We start from the raw sequence: 21,176 nt of genomic DNA, 5'->3' as shown, positions 1-21,176 counted from the left end.
CTGGAGATTTTTTGTGAGATTGGGATTTTCTTTATCTACGGCCTTTTCACAGTTAATACTCACTACTGCCACCTGTGGTCTTCATTTTGGGGACGTTTTTTGTGTTTAATCCTTTGGTCTATGGCTTGCCTCATCAGGCAGTGATTGTCTCATCTCTCTTTCTCTCTCTCTCTCTACCTCTTGTTTTCTCTTTAAACATATCTGATCCTTCACTTCCGCACAGTTTGTTGGCTCTAACAGGTGGTGGCCTTGCTCTCGATCCTGTCCACCTGCAGCCTCCTTCCCCTTCCCTTCCCTTCTCTTCCCTGCCGCCTCAAATCACATCTGCCCGGCTCCTGCTCTTGTCCGGAGGTGTCTGATGACCACCGCTCTCTCTCACTCTCCCGTCCCAACAGCTAATGGAGTGCCTTGCCCCTCCCCATCTCTCTCTCCACCTCTGACTGGGAAGGCAGCGAGGGGAGGAGAGGAGAGGCAGCAGCAGCCCAACTGTTCCCCAGGGCCCTTGCCTCACTGCTGCTCCAGCAGCTCCATACCTCAGCTCACAAGCCAGACAAGTCTTTGCCAAGAGTGGAACCTGCTGCTAGCTGCTACCTTCCTGATTGCCGGCAAGAAGAGTGGTCACTGAAGAGTGTGCTTGAACTGATTGCTGGTTAAGCTTCACCATGGCTGGGAAGGCTGCGTGCCAGATGGCCTTGGCACTGGCACTGATGCTGCCCCTGGCTAAGCCCGCTCTTAGCGGCTGCCCAGGTGCCTGCCGCTGTTCCTTTGCCATGCTACAGTGCCTGGAAGAAGATGGCATCACCAGTATCCCGGCGCTGGCACCACAGGAGAGCGAAAACGTCACAGAAATGTGAGTCTATCTGGGGTTCCTGTGCATGAAGGCGGTGAGAAATTGTCCGTAGAGGGATTTGAATGACCTGTGAGTTGGAAGAGTGTCCAATTCTGGGCCTGAAGAGGGTAGAGTCCAGTGATTTTCTGGTGAATCAGGTGTGCTTGAGCCAGCTGTGCCAGCCTACGGCCCTCCAGGACTAGAGCTGGACTCATACAGTTGGCCATAATTATGCTGGTTATTAGAAGCCTAATTGACTTGGTCAGGAGCTTTTGGCAGGTTCTGCTGTGAAACGTTGAGTTTGTTCAGCCATAGTTTGATGTGTTGTTCAGTACACTTAGGCACCACTTAGAAAGTAGGGCAAATGAAAATAACCAGGGAAAGGGAGAGTTCAATCATGGTAAATGTCCTTCATGCATTCACATGAACGAGAGATGCATGCTTGCAGATGGAATCTATACCATTATACATTAATACATGCGTTTGCGAAGGCTGTGAACTTTGTACTTGGCAACCACTTCAATCAGTGAAGAAGAATGAATACATTACCCTGTTGCAGGGGTTCTGAGACGTGCTGTAACGATTGCAGGCTGACTTTGTACACTTTGTACACTTCCTGATGAATGTGGACCACAGAAAATGTTTACTTTGTGAAGATATGATAGAAACTGAATCACTGGTTACTTGAAAATTTGGAACTCCAGACATAAACTACCAAAAGAGTGCCAGAGCTGAGAGAACTGTTTGAGGCTTCACATGTTCATTGTATAAAGTTGAAGACATACATCTGTACAATCACTGGATGTAACATTAGCATCAGGTTTGAACAGTAGGCCATTGAATTTGGTTAATAGCTTTAAAAGGAATTTCCAGTCTTGTTTCCAATCTCCATAATGTTTAAACATCATGTCCTGGGAACTGATCAGCGGTTACTGTGACTTTTTGAGGACTGTGAGTTTAGTACCAACTGAAGTTCTGAGACCTGAGCATCTCAAATAACAAACAGTGATGAAAACCCCTCCTCAGCCTCTTCAGAGTAATACAGTAATATCGCTACAGTGTGCTCCTCCTCCCCAACAGAGAATCAGTCAGGCCATTATGGGAACTTCCACTATCGTAGTGCGACTATCAGAAAACCTTGTTTATCAGAAGCGGTAACTTGATAGAAGAAGGAAGAAACATTCTCAACCTTGAAGTATGTAAATGTAATGTGAATTTAGTCCATTTCTGTTGGTCCTTTTATGCCGAAATGCTCATGCAATGTAAAAAGCTGGTGCTTTTAAATGGTGTAACAAAATAAATCCCAAAAAAGGGAGTTTCATTATGGTTTCATTAGGTTTCATTATGACGCTGACGATATCCAACATGTTTAAAAACTGTCCTTGCACCATCTCTCTCTTCCATCTTCTCCACTTTCTCTACCATCTCTGATATTTTCTAAACTTCTCAGCTTTTTCTCTGTACACTTGCCTGTGTTGGATTCGAGGAACTCTCACACAGCGGTGATATTTGTACCAACCATTCCGATCAATAGCCCGGAATGCTCTTTAGTCATCTGTTTATACCGAACACTTGTACCCGTGAATTGCAATGTGTTGGGAAGACGCAGATGCATTAAAACAAAACAGGAACGTAGCTCCGACTAAGCAGAAAGCTTAGGGGCTCCATTACCTCCATACCGGCAGCAGGAATTCATCATGCATCATGCTCATAAATTCAATTCGGTGAATTGCCGACAAATGCCCAGCCGAGAACAATAGATGAAATATTACCCACTTGGCTCAATCAAATAAGCGAGGGCGGTTCAAGATCCTCATCCCACCTCCCCTGTAATTACATTACAGCCCTATGGCTCAATCAGACACAAATAAATATGTGTTTGTGCTCTGGACTGTGTAGCAAAATGCTGGACTGAAGAGTCTTGCTAAGAAACGGCAGCAGATTTTCCATTAGAAGAACTTTTATTGTTGATAAATGAAAGATCATATTCTTCTTCATCATAACCACCATCAATACCAACAACATTCTTTTCTTTCTTTGAAGATAAGATAAGATCATAGTCGTCATCATCTTCCTTGCTCAGCTGGGAGGGTATTTATGCCTTAAGGTTCCAGCGGTAGTACATTTATCCTGCATTCAGTACCAACAGGATACGTGGCACTTTTCTTAATGTCATAAAACAAGTCATTTTGAAAGAATATTAACAAATGTGTTTGATTATTAGTCCACCTTTAAAAAAGTTTCAAGACAACTCTCGTAAATACTGCTATTAATGTTTACAACCCTCAAAACTACAAGACTGCATGTTGTCAACAGTGTAGCACTGTAATCAACAATATGCTCTTTTATGAATGTTATATATGCACTCATACATTTGGAAGTGAAACAGAAGTTTTAAAATTGCTATTAAATTGCACTTAAAGAGTCAAGTTTTTGTGAAAATATAACCAGCTGAGTAAAGCTAACAGGTTAACAGGCTCCTCTAATAATACTCACATTTAGGCTTTAATTTACTAAAGGATTCACTGTAAAACTGCAGTATACAAAGTAAAAATATGTAATGCATATCTTACAATCTTCAAAAGTCCGTGTTTGAGCTAGAGCTGTACAGTATTAAACGCAGCATGAGAAAGTACATCAGCATTAGCTTAGCGCCACCATGACAAATCACAGCAAGCATGCTAGCTAGCTAGGTTAATATTAGCTAACTTTTCCACTGTTAGTTCACATTATTAAAGCAGCTCGTTTAGCTTTTAAATTTTGGAATACTTAAAATTGTTGAGGTGAAGACGGTGGTCCTTCAACAAAGTACTTCTCTGTCCCAGTTTTACAGTAAAACTGATGATACTGTATGTTTTGATGTATTATTACTGTATTCTTGTTATACTGTTACAGGAGCCATGCAACACAGTATTTGATACAGTTAAATCTGCCTGTACTGCATATGTTTTTGGAAAAAACAGCGCTGACCAGCAAGCATTTGATGCTGGTATATGCTGGTTTAGGCTGGTCTAGTGCTAGTCTGGTTCTGGTTAAGCTGGTCATCCTACCCTGGTCATTCTGGTTGACCAGCATACCAGCATCAAAACACAACAAAGGCTAGTTTTGCTGGTGATCCAATTAACTTACATTGGTGCTGACCATCATACCAGCATCATTCTTACTTCTACTTATTCTTACGCTGTTACAAGCAAAAATAGAGTGGTGCACACAAGAAGAACCACTCAAACTAAAACAGCTTAAACACTGACTGTTACAGAGTGGATATGGTTGTAAATGTGTTATAACTAATTTAGCTATTATTCTAATTCAGGCAGATAGTTAGTTAAGTCTGCCTTTGTGGATTCATCTAGAATGTAGTGGTAGATACAGCATGTCAGAAATAAGGAATTAATAGAATCGTAGGACAAATCCACCAAAAACGCAGAATTAACCACTCTGCCAACACTCGCAATAACTTTCCTCGCATTCAGCAGGAATAATAATGCTACCACAATAAGAGTCCTATATAATTCTACTCTTAAACGCAAGTTTTCTTGATTTAATTGAATATTACTTCTTCTACTACTACTAGTATTAATAATAATAATGATAATAATAATCGTTATATTTATAATGTATATATATATATATATATATATATTATACAATTTTATAAATAATATTATTTTTATTATTAGTAGTATTATTATTATTAGTAGTAGTTGTTGTTTTTGTAAAAGTAGTAGTGATTGTGGTGAAAAAAAGAACATAAATGTTGATCAAGATGCACGTAAATGAGTGAATATGTAATATAATTTAGTAAAAAAAAAATCGTATTATGATACACTTTTTCCTGCAATTTTTTTTTTAACTTCCCCCCTTTCAAAGGGGACTTGGCTAGTCACTCCTGGATAATTTAAGTATGAGACCCCTGCTCTAAAATGTTTTCCCCCTGTTCACTCTGGTTTGTTTGGTTTGTCACTTTTTTTTCTGAACATTCCAAGGACAACTGCAAACATTGAAGTCCATGTTTATTCATGTGTCTGAGGTCAGTGACCTCTGGCCTTTACTGTTTACTGCCTTTCTCTATATTAGAATTATTCCTGATCCTGTTGTTGTGGTTTTATGTGCTTTAGCATGTTTTTCCTGTCACTTTATCAGTTTAGAGTGTTCTTTAAACTTTGATTGTGCAGTAGGAAAAAATAGCCACTATTTTCATAAAATATGTCGAAATATATCAACTCAAGGCCTATTTGATGGAAAATCTACACTGATATGCAGCTACTGAAGCATTTTGCAGTGACTGATCCACTCCTGAATGCTAACAACAGTCTTATTCAGTGCTTGAACTGCTTAAAATATTAAATAAGCTTCTTTTTGTCTTTGATTTACCAGCTACATCGAGAACCAGTCCAACCTGGAGAATATCACAGACATAGATCTTGCTAACTACAGAGAGCTGAAGAACCTGTGAGTATCTGAACAGTTTGGAATAAATCTGTAGTTTCAAGCACATTAGCAACTTAGCACCACTGGAAACTCAATGTAGGCTACAGCAGAGTGCCTCAATATCTTTGAATATAGACTAGTTTGAAGCACAAAACACATCCAGTCTTGCTAAAATGGTTTAATGTTTGGTAAAGATAAATCTCAGAAAAATATATCCTAAGAAAAACATGCTAATGTGGCTAGCGGATGGAAGCTAGGAGGCACCAGCTTCTTCGCATGTCACTTTAAGTATTGTTTCCTGTGGTTGGTTGAGTCATGAATCTGTTTGGCCTGACTTACATGATTATGATTAATCAACCTTGATGTATGTCTGTGTCTAGAGATACGATCAGTTGACTGGCTGCCACTCCGTGTAAGATTCCCTTTGTTTGCCTTGTGTTTGTGGTTTCTCTTACAGCACAGTCACAGACTGCGGGCTGGTCTTCATCTCTGATAATGCCTTCCAAAACAACTTCAAGCTCCAATATGTGTAAGTTTTTAATGTCTTTATTCAAATGAACATCCTGCCTTTTTCCGTAATCTGCTGTCATGTCATTGTTTGCAACCGTCCATCACTGCTGATCATCGCTTTCTGACCCAAATGGTGACTTGTTCTCAGTCCTCACCCCTTGGATCAAGTGAGAAATCAATATTGTATTAATGAAGGATCATTGATTTCTGGAAAGAGATAATAATTTCATTGTAAGAAGTTCTGGCAGTGAATGAGAAAAGCCTAAGGTCTTCATCTGCGCTGATGGACTGCTGAAAGATTTCTGAGATGTTACACCTTCATTGAGCTTAAACTGGGGTGAGACGAGTGAAACACAAAATAGTTAAAAAAAAGAAAAAGGTATGAAACTCTCACTGGGGCAGTACCCCTCCTGTCACTGGGTACATTTCAGTACCTTTCGTCAGGGAACATAATTGTACCATAATTGATTGAAATTATATTTTCTAAGTTGTTTTGACTCCACACACCCCGTCTCATCTCCAGGCTTTTTATTTTATTGTTCTGTTTTCAAGTCAAGTCAAGTCAGCTTTATTGTCAATACTACAATATGTACAGGACATACAGAAATTGCGTTACTCTCAGACCCCATAGTGTAGCAATAACATTAAAGAGACGGTAAACAGTTTTAAAACATTAGATTGCGAAAAGCACAAATATGTACTTTTACACTAGGAAAAACTTATTTAAGATACACAGTTGGACCTTAAAATCGCTGTTGTACTTTGAGGGAACATTTACATTGTTTGTACCTTGATGAATGAAAAATATACCAGCACAGAACCTTTATTTGTAACAGTGTAGAGAACTTAAATCCATGTTTTCTTTCTAAGGAATAGTAGGCTAATCTTGCTCTAGCAGTCACACAATATCCAAATTATTATGCACATGCCATTTTTGATATCTGTTATCTAACAAGATATGAGAAATAAGACAAAGAATGACTTTATTTGAAAAACTAAAAACTAAATGCTCGTTATACTGAAATCCTACTGCGATATCACTTGCATAATAATATGGAACACAGTGTATAGTAGCATGTTCATAATGTTATGTGTTAGTTTTAGAGTGTTAGTTCTTCTTTATTAACTGGGTTATTTGGACAAGGACTCTTATTGTGAAGGTGGGGTAACCTGTAGTGTGTGCCATTAGAATAGAAAGCACTGCATCTGTCAGTAGACAGCGTCAGGAAGCAAGATGTAGCAAGGCTTTTAGTGAATTGCTTGACGAAAGCTCTCCTGTATGGCGTGGCTGTGGCCAAGTACAGCCTTTTAATAAAGCACAACAACTTGTGCTTAAGCTGGGTCTCTTTCCTAGTGTTAAATGCTATTATATACATGTACAAAGTAGGTCCTGTGAATAACTTCCCGGTGTCCACTAAATGGCTGATGTATTTTACCAAAATTCTCCACCGTCGATGTAGACTCAGCACTCCTAATCTTGGGTAGTATCCTCATCAATCACAAGGATGTGGCTCCTCCGACCTACACAACTTTAACCAGACTGTGCTACTTTCTCTCTTTGCAAATCAGAGAAACGTAGCATGAAAAAAGCTAACAATGAACAAAAGCTGACTTACTGAGCTAGCAAGGGCATCCATTTGTCCATTCGTTCAGTCAACCGGCCAGCATTACCTGGACAAACATTCACCTGTAAAGTGAATAAGAATTTTTCCCATTTTAAGACGTTGTCATAAGCTGGATAACATTTTTGGTGAGCTACGGTCACAGGGGGGCCTAGGGCACCACTTGTTAGCCCGTTTCACTCATTTCTCTCAGACACTGGCTCACGCTGTTTTGTTTGGGTCTGCTTTAGTGGTGTTACAGGCTGGGAATGCTGGGAGTGAGGGCTGTCAATCATGCCTGCTCATCAGGCCACAGCCAGACAATTCCCAGTCTGATAAGCAGGGTTTTTTAATATTATTATTATTATTATTATTATTATGCTGGATTTAGTTTATTGAAACACTCAATTTTAGTATCACACAAACATTTTGTGTTTCCTGGGACTTTCAGTCATATGTAAAACAATATCTTCATCAACGTGTCAAATTTTAGAGATGTGATATCTGCCAAAGTAACGATAATAAAACTTAGTCATATCTAGGAGAAGTTAGTGAGATTAAGAGGGCGTCTCATATAGAATTATTCTTTCCTTTGGGAAATCCGAGTCAGTAATTGTCAGCCCAAGTACACAATACACTATGGAAAATTAAGCCAATATGATTTAAAATGCAACTGCCATTTTAAAGCTTAAAGAAACCTTAAAGCATAGACTCCCAGAAATTACAGCATGAGATATTACTTTCTGCCTAAGCATTGGCCCTGTTTTAAGGAAACTGCAAGGTCAGTCTGTGGCCAGGAGTCTGGTCTCGCTCCCTTTTTGTGTGGGAGGGATGGCCCTCCTTCTCCCTGCATCACTCAACATGATGCTAGCCAACACGTCTGTTAACTGACAACAGAATTAGCAGTTAACTTTCTTCTCCAAGTGTCTGTCCAGTGAGCCCATGTTAGTGGCAGTTTGAGAAGATGTGGTGGAGCGTCACGTGTGCTAACCTTCACTCTCCCAGCTTGGTAGCATCTTTTGATGGGGGAGGCCTAGCAAGCAGGTAGAACTGGCCATGACTGAAATGAGAAGAAACTCACAAAGAAAATAAGAGATACTGTTTTCATTGTATTTGACTTGTTGGTTTTTCGTTGAATTCATACAAATAATGCTGCCAGAACAAACTGCAGCTGCTAACCCTAGCCAGCCAGCACAGCCCACGGACAGCTATGACGCTACTGTTGCTTAGCAACAGGGAGATGGACAGCTTGAAACAGTGTTCGAAAAACACAGTGTGACAATTATGTATTAAACTAACTTAGAAAGAATAACTAAAAAAAGGAAGGAAGGAAAAATGAATAAATTAGTAATTTGAAGTGTAAAATAAGCAATGATAAGTGGAATTTCGTCTATTACTGCTGAGCAAAACACTGGTGGAGCACCAGCTCTGCCATCAATGGGCCACCAGTGGTCCACTATCCTTTTGCTATCAGGGGACCTTCAGGAAAAATAATAATAATAATAATATTCATAATAATAATATCAATAATAATAACAACTAGAGTTCACTAACAAGATTTCATTTAGACAAAAATCTAGAAAATTGAAATATCTGGTCTTATTCATATATAAAGGACCACAAACGGTTCTTTGAGAAGTTCTCTGCCATGCCAGAGAGGAAGCATGTTTGAAAGAACCTTCAATCTATGGTTCTTAAGGAACCCATTTTTGTACATGAGATGTGTGAGTGTAAAGAACCTTTTGAAGTTTAAAGAATTTCCACATAATGTAAAAGGAAGAACTTTTCTAGGAATCAGTGTTGAACCTTTATGTGAAGGTTCTTCACACTTACAAATATCTTTTTCAACAATGGTTCTTTAGGGAACCAAAAGTGGCTCCTCCATGGTCTCTTGTGGCATCTCTGTTTTTAAGAGTGGAGATTATGGGTCAGCCTGCTATTAACGTCCACATGTAGACAAAGGCAGATCTGTGCTGTGAGCCGTCTGTAAGTGACTGACCCTTATCTTGACCATCTTGTCGTCTTCACCCCACTGCCTGTGCGACACGGCTCGGTGTTGTTGATAGGGGTGATAGCGGTCAGAGAGGAGCTGGTGACATGGGGTTTGGGGAAAGTGGCGGTGGAGGGGGGAATGGTGGAGAATGGCGGGGGGAGTCTCCCCCTGATGAAACCGGAGACGACATCCAGCAGTCACCTTTTACTCGCTCACTTTGGCGTCTTATTGACAGCTGATGCATAATAAATACACTCCACTAAGGGTCCATTATGACTTAATCAATATTTCACAGAGCGATGTGTAGTGGGAGCAGATGTGTCTCTAAGATGGGGGGCATTGCTGTGGAGCGGTGGGGGGTGGGGGTTGAGGGCTAAGAAAGTACAGGCTACAGTGAGGAAGATGGCTGAGGGATATTTGTATTGTTTCATTTAAATGATCTCCCTGAATCTTTGCAGTGTTAGTAGTTGTTCACAAGCCACCAGTGCTCCTCCTTCTTCCAGTACTTGGTGGCAGCTGCTGTCCCCCCTGCAGCCCCCACCAAACCCCCCTGGCACTGGGGAGGAATCGAGCCGGTAATAGATAGGCCCTGATGGCTAACCCATCTGACATGAACTTTTGGAAACGAGGAAAACAAATATTTGAACCCCTGCTGGCCCCCATTAGTCCTGCCACAGAGAATCTGTATCCCTGAAGCGTGCTCCGTCCCCAGTGCCACCAGCCGCTCTGCCCTTAAAGCGATAGTTTGGAATATGTATGTCTGAAATATACAACTATACTACTGCTCAAAAGTTTGGAATCACTGTTTTATTAATATGAAACCAATTTTGTTGCAATACCTGTATGTAGTGATTCTAATATGACGCTAATATTCTGTGTTTTAAACACTTTGTAAAATAATTAGGACATTTTCAACAATGAACAGAGCTGTAGATGATTCACAGTAATTGAGAAAGCTGTAAAGCATTGTGAAGTAACTTATAATAGAATTAATATCAAAATTACTATAAATAAAAATTTGTTCTCTATTCCCATAAATTCTCCCAAAAATACTTTAGTGTGAATAACTGAACGGTTTTATGATATTTTTCATGAACATTTAAATCTACACTATATAATTTATTATCGAATAACAATTATTAACATAACAAGTGATTCCAAGCTATTGAACTGTAGTGTACTTTTAGAAAAGAAAACATTTTACCAAATCTGGCAACCATTTATTGATTATATACCTTTGTATATTATATAGATTGTTGAATATCCGTAGTTGGGTTAGCGTTCTGTAGTCAGCATTATGCCCACATTAGGAACTCCAGGTCTAAACTGTTTTTTTTCTACGGGAGAAATTAAAGCTGTGTTGAAAATAGGCTGCCATGTTCCAAACTCAATACATTTTGCCGTATGTACATTTTCACTGGATCCTCTGAATTATGAGGGTGTTAAGGAGATGAAATACAAATATTGCTACATGCTAACTGCTGCACACTGATTTGGCATCATAAGATGAGCAAGCTCACCAAAATACCCAAACAAAATCAGCAAGCTCTGTCAAATGTGGTGGTTAAGTTGCTTTGACAGTAGTATTACCAGAGATGTTATAAATGAGGAGGCCAGTCGCTGGTTCAAATATGAATGTGAAAGCTTGTAACGCTCAACATGGCACCTGTTTGAGGAGAAAGTCCTGCCAATCAGCTTGCTGGAGAAGGGTCGATATTGTGATGCGAGCGAGGAAAGCCAACCTCCCACCCCCCCCAACCGTTGTGGAGATCTGCGCAAGCTAAGTAGCCAGAACAACCTGAAAAATCATGTTTTTTGTGTGTTTTTGAGCCAAAGACTACAAACTATTTAAGAGATTTTTATCAGACTTTACTGGTTATTTCAATAATGTTTTTTAAACAGTAATTTGGCCTTCAGTTTTTGGTCTCCCCATTCAAAGAGATAGGAGTCTGGTATGGCTTGAAATAACTGCCCAGTGGTGTTGCTTGAGTGAACAGACTTTTCGATGGCCGCTGACTTTTCCTAAAAGGACTTTGGTAGCACACAGTTTGAGTAGCGAGTGTTAGTATACAAAAGTGCTGAAGTTTAAATAGTAGACCTACTTTCATGAAACATTGTTTCAATGCGAACACGTGTTAGCTTGCTTGTAGCATGTATGTAGCATTTTTTGTATTTTGACTGCTAGACAATGTCAGAGGATCCAGTGACACAGGTACACAGGACAAAACATATCGGACTGAGCATTTCTATCACAGAGTGTGACGGAGGTGATTTTTGAAAACAAGGTTCATTTTTCACCAGTTCAAGGACGTCTGTAATGACCGAATCACAGGGGATAAGAAATCTTAGTATAAATGACAGAAATGAGTGGCTGCTCGATTTAAACACTAGTTTTACTCCACAAAGTATAGAAAATGAACATTTAATTTAGCCATTACTTCATACCCTGTTTACCTTGCCTTCTTAAGTGAATGCAGCATGTCATTACCATTGTATTAGCTTAGGAATTCACAGCAAGCAGTCAACTTCACCACACAAAATCGAATGTTTTTCTGTAATGTTGTACTTGTGAGGTAAGACAGTAACGTTAGCCAGATAGCTAGTTTATATAGTTTTGGGCCTATTCTGGCTTTCCTATGTGAGTGTTGGTTGTCTACCGGGAAGATGTCAGGCATGTGGGCCAGAATAGGGCCAGGTCCTGGACAGCTTCACACTGTTTTGCCTCATGCCTACATTTGTGGGACAATTCTGGCGTGAATATTGTGGACCAACAATGTAGTTGGGCCAGACTGGGACCAGATTTGGGCCATATCCTTTAGTTCTACTCACTTTACAGTGTGTGGGTCAGATCTGGGCCGAGAACCAAGCCGTATACTGGGCCAGAACAAACCAAGGATGTGGCCCACAGGCGAGCCAGACAAATTTTGCTAACTGGGTACATAATTATAGCCGCAAATAACAAAAGTGAACGTTTATTTGAGTGCCTCCGTACTTAAGAAACTCCTTTCTCACGTCATCAGCATTCTTACTGATATGTCGATTTGCACAGGATTAATAAAACCTGAGGTTATTTCTACTGCTTGGTAATTGAAGGTAAAAGGCGCTGGAAGTAAAGCGAGAGCGCACAGATGGTAATAATGACTGACATGGCGCATTCAGGCAGGGCTAAATCACTGAGAAATGCTAGTAAAGTAATAATGACTCCATCTCCTCATGTAAAACTAATCCTGTCCAAATACGGCTTTAGCCTATAATAGGTTTTTGTTTTATGCCCTCACTCATTTACTCAATTTCCCCCTTTTCCCAAACATAATCAATCAGCCAAGAGGTTTAAAGTTCGCTTCTTTAGTTTACTGGAGTTATGAGGCTAATGTAGCTAACAAGTAATGGAAGCTAACACCCCAGTTAGCATCAGACAACAGTATGTCATAGCTAAAAACAGTAGTAGCGGCTATCTTGCTTTTATCTGTACTTTTGTCCATTTTTACAGTTTACTTTGTTACAGTTTTTCATATAGTGTCAGAAACCACATAAGCAAGACTATCTGAGATTATTTATTAGCTTACTAACTAGCAGCCTGAGCAAATGTGATAATTTAGGCTTGTAGTGCTAATGCTAATTTGTAACTGAGCTTCTGTTACTTATCTACATTGGTGTTGTAGCTTAAGTGCAAAGCATGTCTATTCAGGGTAAGAAGAACATTTAGTTTGCTGAAGTTTTGCTTCAAAGCCTTCATTTTCATCTGCTGATCCCATATTGTCAGACGACCACATGGCAGTTTAAAATGAACAACATATCAAAGGGAGGCCATTCAAAAGTCATAATCAGATGATTTTAGCATAACAGTAGAAGCGTCTTAGCCGACAACCACAAAATTAATGGTCAGTGATTCTCATGTGGTACTAAAAATGACTTGTGGTGTTGTTTCCTTTACTCGTAGCATTAAACATGGAAAGTACTTACAGAAAGTAAAACTCGAAGCTGTTTGTTTGCGGCCTGCAGTAAATCATCATGAACTCTCGGTTGTTTTCGCACATGAGGCCTGTCTTGCCTTCAGGACACAAAGCTGTTTCATCCAGCTTATGAAACTCAGCCCAGGCGCAAACTTCTCTGTCTTGCGGTGGCTAATCTGCTAATGTGCCAAACACCAAGAAGCATGCCAATGTTTTTTAAAATGCAGGATATGAATTATTTGCTTTTATCTTTAATGGGAACTATAATGTAGCTCTGTTGCCAGTCCAGGCTATGATATCGCAAAGTCTGACATCCTGGCAGGAGATCATATAGTGTCTAATTGTTGCATCATAGTAAATGCTGTGGCATCTTTAAGCATTAGTCCATCCTTAGTGAGATATATAATGTCTTAGAAACAGGGTCTGGCTGCCTAAAAGGGCCCATGTCTAGATAAATTTTGCCAGCTTGGTTTTTCGAAGAAAAGACTTTGATATACTATGTAAACACTGTTAGTTTCACCTGTACACCCTCCATACAGCAGACATATGGAAACAAGTTGCAAAAACAAACAACGCCATGGTTGTGATGTCACAGCCATGAATATATTCACATAGGACCGCTGAGTCAGCAGTTTTTAGTAGTTTGCTCATTTACCAAGATAGGGGGTGTTGTAACTGCATGTTTTAGAACTAGGCATAGTAGGGCAGCCAATCTGAAGAGAGGTCATTTATATTTATCAGTCTTAAGAGCATAGAAACAAAAACAGCCTGTTTAATTCCAAAGGTTTAAAAGAGTTTGCAAAATGGTTATATAAATATGAAATATGATGACATGACATAAAACAATAATGGTAGGTTTCTACAGAAGCTTGAAAAGGCCATGAGCTGTTGCTATAATTTTCTGGATTGATATCTTGAGATAACAAGTTAATTATCTTGTGATCTCAAGATAACAACTTTGTTATCTTGAGATAACAAAATAATTAACTCGTTATTTAAAGAAAACAATCCAGAAATGTGTAACTACCTCATAGCCTCTCTGGTCTTCCGTAGGTTTCAGTAGAGTAAAGAACTGAATATAATTAAAATGGTGAATTTAATGCATAAACTGTTTCTACTGTTTCCCAATTCTTGGTTTAGGAACCTGGCCATAAACTCACTTGTGCACATCAGCTGGAGAGTGTTCCACTCCCTTCCTCTCCTAAACCTGTGAGTAAAACTCTGTTCACTCTTTCGCTGCTTTCTTTCTTTAATTTGTCTTCATTACAAGGTTGTTTTCTCCAGAGTTTCACTAAACTGACTTATTTGACTGGTATCTGAAATAAATACTGGCAAGCCTTTGAGCTAAACCTCAGAGTTAAACTTAATACAGTTCTAATGATGCTCACAATACAATATTCTTACTCTTTTGTATTGATTAGAGGCAGACCCCGTAAAGATAAAGCCGTATGCAAAAGTGCTCCTGGTCAAATTACATGTTTTGTTGATTTTCTACATGAAAATAAGTTACACATCCTCTTCAGAGAACACACTTCTCCAAATTTTAATGCATAATTACTGTTTATTAACTGAATTTAACATATTAACAAAAAAACATTAAATGTAGCCTGTGCAAAAGGTAAGGCACTTTTTATATTACATGCATACATCATCTAAACCGCTTATCCTTCTGGGTCACGGTGGGGTGCTGGAGCCTATCCCAGCTGTCATTGGGCGGAAGGCAGGATACACCCTGGACAGGTCGCCAGTCCATCGCAGGGCAGACAGACAGACAGACATATACAATCACACACACACTCACACCTAGGGGCAATTCAGCGTGTCCATTTGGCCTGACTGCATGTCTTTGGACTGTGGGAGGAAACCCATGCAGACACAGGGAGAACATGCAAACTCCACACAGAAATGACCACGGACCCACTTTTTATATATTTTTATTTTTGAAAAAAAACTTTTATTTTTCTCTGAAAAAAAAAGAGTGAAACCTATTTTCACTTAGAAAATTAACAAAACATGGAGTTTGACTGGGGGTATTCAAACTTTTGCAAATGACTGTAATAAAAAAATCCAAATGATTGAAAATTTCATAATTAAGCAAAACAAGGGGAAATCGAGGTATTTCAGTGTTCCACATTTGACACATTTGGCACGTTGAACAACAGTTTCATCCAGTAAATATAGAATTTAGAACTTGTCTTTAAAAATCTAGTGGGTAACACTACTGCTGTCTGTGCAGCAGATTATGGTTTGATTCCCCACTTGGGCAGGAATACCATGCTATATCTATAAAAGTCCTTGGGCAAGACTCCTAACACTGCTACTGCCTACTTCTGTAACGTGATTAAAAGGTTAAAAAAGTTGCGAAAAATTCAGAGCAGCTGCCAAATGAGTAAATGTACATGACTTGAGGTTAAACCTTAGTCTACAGTTATGACTGTTATGTTAAAGGGTTCAGTCAGTGTCGCTGAACATGCATCCCGGTCAAAATATTTGACAATAGAACCAATCCAACAGACATCTACTCACATTTTATGTTTCTTTCCCAGAGTTCTGAGGGATAACCCTCTTGTTTGCTCGTGCGATATCTACTGGTTACAGCAGTGGCAAAGATCAAAGCAAGTAGACATCGACAGTCAGCAGAGCTGCAGATACAACGGCAGCAGCATTCAGCTGGACAGCTTTGTGATGGAGAACTGCAGTAAGTGCACATATTAGAGGAGTAAAACCTGCTTTAGGGAACATTCAGAGACCCTCAGAGAAGGCCTCATTATTTCTGAGATCTAAAAAAAACAAATCGGCACAGTACGTAAAATGCAAATAAAAACAGAAAGCAGTGATTAGTGAATCTACTTTGACCTGTATTTCAACAAAACAGTGCAAGACAAGATATTTAGTGTTTTATCAAATTTGTTTTTTGTAAATATACATTCATTCTAAAACCGATGCCTGCAACGTGTTGCAAAAAAGTTGCAATGGGAAAATTTAGACTAGGTACATTGTAAAATGTCGAAACACATCTTTAACCCCTTAAATGGCAGAGGGCAGTTTTATTACACACTTCTATAACCTAAAAACAGCTCAACCAGTTTGTATTGAAGTCCCTGTAGTTACTGAATATTAAGGCTTAGTACGTAATAAGGATTTTAAGGGGTTAACAGGTGATGCAATCAAGCTTGGATAGAAAAGGAGCATCTAGGAAAGGCCTAGTCCTTTATGGGCAAGGATGGGCGGAGGCTCGCCACTTTGCCAAAAATGCATCAACAAAAAATCCAGCTGTTTAAAAATAATGGGCCTCATTTATAAACCATTCTTAAGAAGAAATTTCTTCTTAAAACTCACAAAGGTTCTGACATTCACCAATGTTTTCCTATTTGGGATTTGTCCTTAGGTAAGAACAGAATCTACACACATTCCAGAGCACAAAAGTACGAACAATTATGCAGTTTAAGAATATGTCATGAATCCGATGTACACTTTTTCTTAGGACACTTCTCAAGAGCAACTTTAAGAAAAACTTCGGAAGATTTTGGTGAATGAGGCCCATTTTTCCCCACTGAGGGAATGCAACGCCCTACAGTGCATAATATTATCAACAGATTTGGGTAATCTGGAAAAAATGTCCATACAAAAAAAAGTGCATACAGGAAAAAGCTGAAAACCACAACTGAATGCCTGTGACCTCTCGACCCCACAGACTGCACTGCATTAAAAATAGACATGCTTCTGTGATGGATGTCACCACATGGACTCTGTTGTGAATACACAACAATGTTGTGAATGTTCATCGCTGCATCCACAAATGCAAGTTAAGACTGTACTATACACAGCGGAAGCCGTATATCAACAACATCCGGAAACGCTGCCAATTTCTCTGGGCTCTAGCTTATCTGAAATGGACTGAGGAAATGCACCGAGGAAAAGTGTATTGTGGTATGACAAGCCAAGCCTTTCACATTGCCTATGGAAATAATGAACATCTCTGGACCAAAGAAGAAAACCACAATCCAGATTGTTACCAGTTCAAAAGCCAGGATCTGTCATTGTATGCAGTTATTAGTGGGTAACCTGCACATCTGTAAAGTCACCACTAGGGCTGAACTTTTTCAAGGCTGTCTTTATCAGGGCTACTCATGCTTATTTCAACCTGACAACACCAAGAAATATTCAAGCGTTACACTAGCATGGCTGTGTAATTAGTAAGTGCAGGTGCTAGACTGGCCTGCCTGCAGTCCAGAACTGTCTCCCATTAAAATGGGTCTTATCAAGCTGAAAATATGACAACAAAGTCCCTCTACATTTGCACAGCTAAAGACTTGTAAAACAGAAGAATGACAACAGTGGTGAACATCCTCCTGTCCCAGCTTTTTTTGGAATGCGTTGCAGGCATCAAATTTAGAATAATTAATAATGAATTTCATAAGGTAAACCATCACACATGATATCTAAAGGTATCTAGGTAGATACAGCCAAGCCGGCTGGCTTCAAGAGCTCAGCTGAAGGCCTTAAACATTATATTAACTCCCAACATAATTAGGAAGTGAGAGTAGAATCAACCAATTACGTTTTGATTTATGTTGAAAGAGAAAAAACATCACTCCAGGCCTTCCGGAAGTTCTAGATACATCACTGACCTCAGGAGTTTAACCATGTTTCAGTTAGTTGTTAGAAACAGAAAACAGCGGCAGGGCTCTTTACTGAAGGAGTCACTGTAAAACAACTACAAGGTAACATACATTAATGTCTTTCACAAGCTTTAAATGTCTGTGTTTAATCTAGAATGACCAAAAACTGTTCATGTGCACCAACGTTAGCCTAGCGCTAACACACTAAAATACCATAGGGGGTCTAGCAGAAATTACCATTGTTGTAGAAGTGTTTTTTGTTGTTGGCCCAAACTGAAGGCCTAGCACTAATAGTCACAGTTCACTACTGTTTACAATGAACAGTCCTCTTAGAACACTGCAGTACGACTATGCCAGTTCCAAATACAGGTGAGCGATATGGCAAATAACATAGTAATATCAAAAATACCGGAAGATAATTTAACAATACACAATACGTTTCACAATATTTCATTTTTCTGAGGTTTGTTTCGCACCAGTAGTGCTACATTTCAAAAATGCAGTTAATACTATGTTCATAATTTTTTATTCAATATTTTACATACAGTGCCTCACTACAGTATTGGGCAACAGTCAGGGACCACCTTTCATTTATTCAAAGTTATGGTTTGACGAAAAATCACATTTACTCAATTTTCCAGCATTCAGGTCTTCATTAAGGTCTTCATTAAGAACTTATTGATGTGGTTTAGAGCACAGTATGACTTTCTGTGAGCTATAAAAATGAACAAAACTGCAGGCAGCCACTTTCAAAATCAAGGTCTGTATTCACAAACTACCTCAGGAGTGGGAGTGCTGATCTAGAATCAGCATGTGTGAGAACGACCATCATAAATGCAGAGCAGTCTGGTCCAAGATCAGTCCTGGTGTTGTCTGAAATGTCTTCCCATAGCCTTAAGGTTTTATTTTATTATTTTTATAGCTCATGGTAAGTCATACTGTGCTGTAAACCACATCGGCAAGTCTGTGCAACCTTAATAAAGGCCTGGATGTGGTTTGAGAAAAGTTTTGTATTTTTACTGAAACAATTTGGGCTATTTGGGTGACCATTGAGTTCTAGTGATTCTTAGCAGTGTTTGCCTCCTAGCTCCAGTTCTAAACAGAAGAAGCAACATTTGGATGCCAAACATGTCTTGGCCAATCGACTGTACCTGGGATAAAGGGAAAATTGTGTAAATTTGATTTTTCTGCCAAACTATTCCTGTAATTTCCAGTCAAAATGCCCTTAATTATGTTATTCAGTTTTCATAAGATATTTTGGAGGAGATTAGATCCAACATAATCCACTTGCAAAAGGAAGAGGAAAATCAATGGAAAATAAGTTTTTTTAATCAAATTGTTTAAAGTAACAGAGAAAATGGGGCTCCTAACAACCACCTGGAAGACCTAGTAGACACCAAAACTGTCCCCATCAGATAAACAGCACTTAAAGCTTTCATCTTTGAGAGAGAGGAGAAGATCAAGCTCTACTCTGTTCCACACTGTTCTCAGAAGAATGGACTGACCACCTCAGAGCCCAGACCTTAACATAATTGAATATGTTTGGATTTGGGTGGGGTGGAAAAATATCCCTGCAGATTTCTCTGAAAGACTGAAGGCAAGTCTCATAAAAAATTACAGGAGAAGGACTGGAAATGAGATAAATGAAGGATGATCTCAGATCTTTCCACAGTACTGAGTATCTATTTACACAGGGCCAGTTATACTGTCTGAGTCAGTTTTTAATGACATGAAATACGTACCGTTTTTCCAAGTCCTTTTATTTGGCACAGTGAAAAAAGCTCTGCGTTGAATTTGCTTGTTTCAAATGTGTGCATCATTTCCACCTGAATGAAATGTATTACATCAGCACAGTTTTATCCTATAGTTTACTTTCATTTGGCAATAAAAATTTTATATTAATATATTTTATTCATGTGATTCACAGCTGAATCAGGTCAATGCAGTACATCAATTTTGTCAGTGCACAGTGTTCATGTGATATGAATAATGATAATGTGTCATCATATCACCAACCCCTAATTCCAATGTAATTGTGTGATTTACAGATACGGTCGTGTGCAAAAGTTTGGGCACTCCTGGTGAAATTACATTAAGGTTAACACAGAGAACAAACTGAATATTTTAATGGTCAATTGCTGTTTATTTACTCGATTTAACACATTGGCCCATATGCAAAAGAAATATATTTACATATATTTTCAAAATATAGTTTTGGAAAAATATAGAGAAAAAAATAAAAGTAAAAAATAGTGTCATACATTTCTATACGTTTGACATAAATTTTAATACTGAAAACAAAATTTATGCTTTTACAGATCCGTCTACGTATGTTTGACATATGTGCATATACTGGCTTATATTTGAATATTCAAAAATGGCACAGTTAAATAATTTAGCATACATATTTTAAAATATCACATATTGCACATATATTGCTTAGATATGAGCAAATATATATTCATATTCAGTGTGTTCTCTGTAGAGGATGTGTCTTATTTTCACCTATAAAAGTAAAAAACAGGTGTGTTCAAACTTTTCCATAGGACTTTAATCTGAAATGTCCCCTATTGTTCAGGTGTTCCAGAGGTCTCCGTCAATGCGCCCGTTCGGACCATTAAGGAGGGAGGAAATCTGACGTTTGAGTGCCAAGTGACCGGTGCACCGGTCCCCACGATTAGGTGGATAACAGAGCAGCTCCGTTCCAACTGGACCCTGCAGGTACTGTCCAACATTATTTGGGGTTTTCAACCAACTTTTTAAAGAAGTTCTCGTAATATTTTTCAAACTAATATCTATGTGCTGTGTGTATAGCGTGAAGTCCTTTACCACACATATTAACTTTGAGTAACGCCATATAATTAGAAAAGAACAGAAAAATTTACTGACATATAATAGGACATTTTACCCAAATTCAAAACTACAGCTATTCCACTTAACAATGAAGTCTTCTTCAACTTTTAAACACTGGAGCAAAACAGTAAAAAGCAGTTACTTTTAGTTTTTCTGCTTTCCATAGCAATCAGGCTACATCATTCACAAATGATTCACGAATGTGTGCTACAAAATACTTGTTTTCAATAAACATTTACTGATTATGTTCAGCTGCCCAAATGCTTTTACTGTAAATAAATTGTAATGTTTTTCCTAGAACATTTTCTTAGAAGTCAAAAAGTTGTTCATGGTACTAATAAGGCTGCAGGATCGGAATCTGACGATTTTCACTTCGAACTGCAA

General features: G+C 38.9%; 1 protein-coding gene across 1 annotated transcript in view; it reads left to right on the top strand.

Moving 5' to 3' along the window:
• Nucleotides 1–489: 489 nt before the first annotated feature.
• The window catches only part of ntrk1 (neurotrophic tyrosine kinase, receptor, type 1), a 57,776-nt gene continuing 37,089 nt past the window's right edge, over nucleotides 490–21,176 (top strand). The window contains 6 exon segments of the mRNA XM_036558155.1: nucleotides 490–850; nucleotides 5,207–5,281; nucleotides 5,718–5,789; nucleotides 14,458–14,526; nucleotides 15,864–16,015; nucleotides 20,518–20,660. Of these exon segments, the coding sequence (XP_036414048.1) occupies nucleotides 663–850; nucleotides 5,207–5,281; nucleotides 5,718–5,789; nucleotides 14,458–14,526; nucleotides 15,864–16,015; nucleotides 20,518–20,660 (699 nt within the window). The 5' untranslated portion in view covers nucleotides 490–662.

The sequence above is a fragment of the Colossoma macropomum genome, unplaced genomic scaffold, assembly GCF_904425465.1.
Source record: "Colossoma macropomum unplaced genomic scaffold, Colossoma_macropomum, whole genome shotgun sequence".
Classification (NCBI taxonomy): Eukaryota; Metazoa; Chordata; class Actinopteri; order Characiformes; family Serrasalmidae; genus Colossoma; species Colossoma macropomum.
Note: the sequence above shows the minus strand (reverse complement) of the source record. Positions and strands in the feature narration are given on the sequence as shown.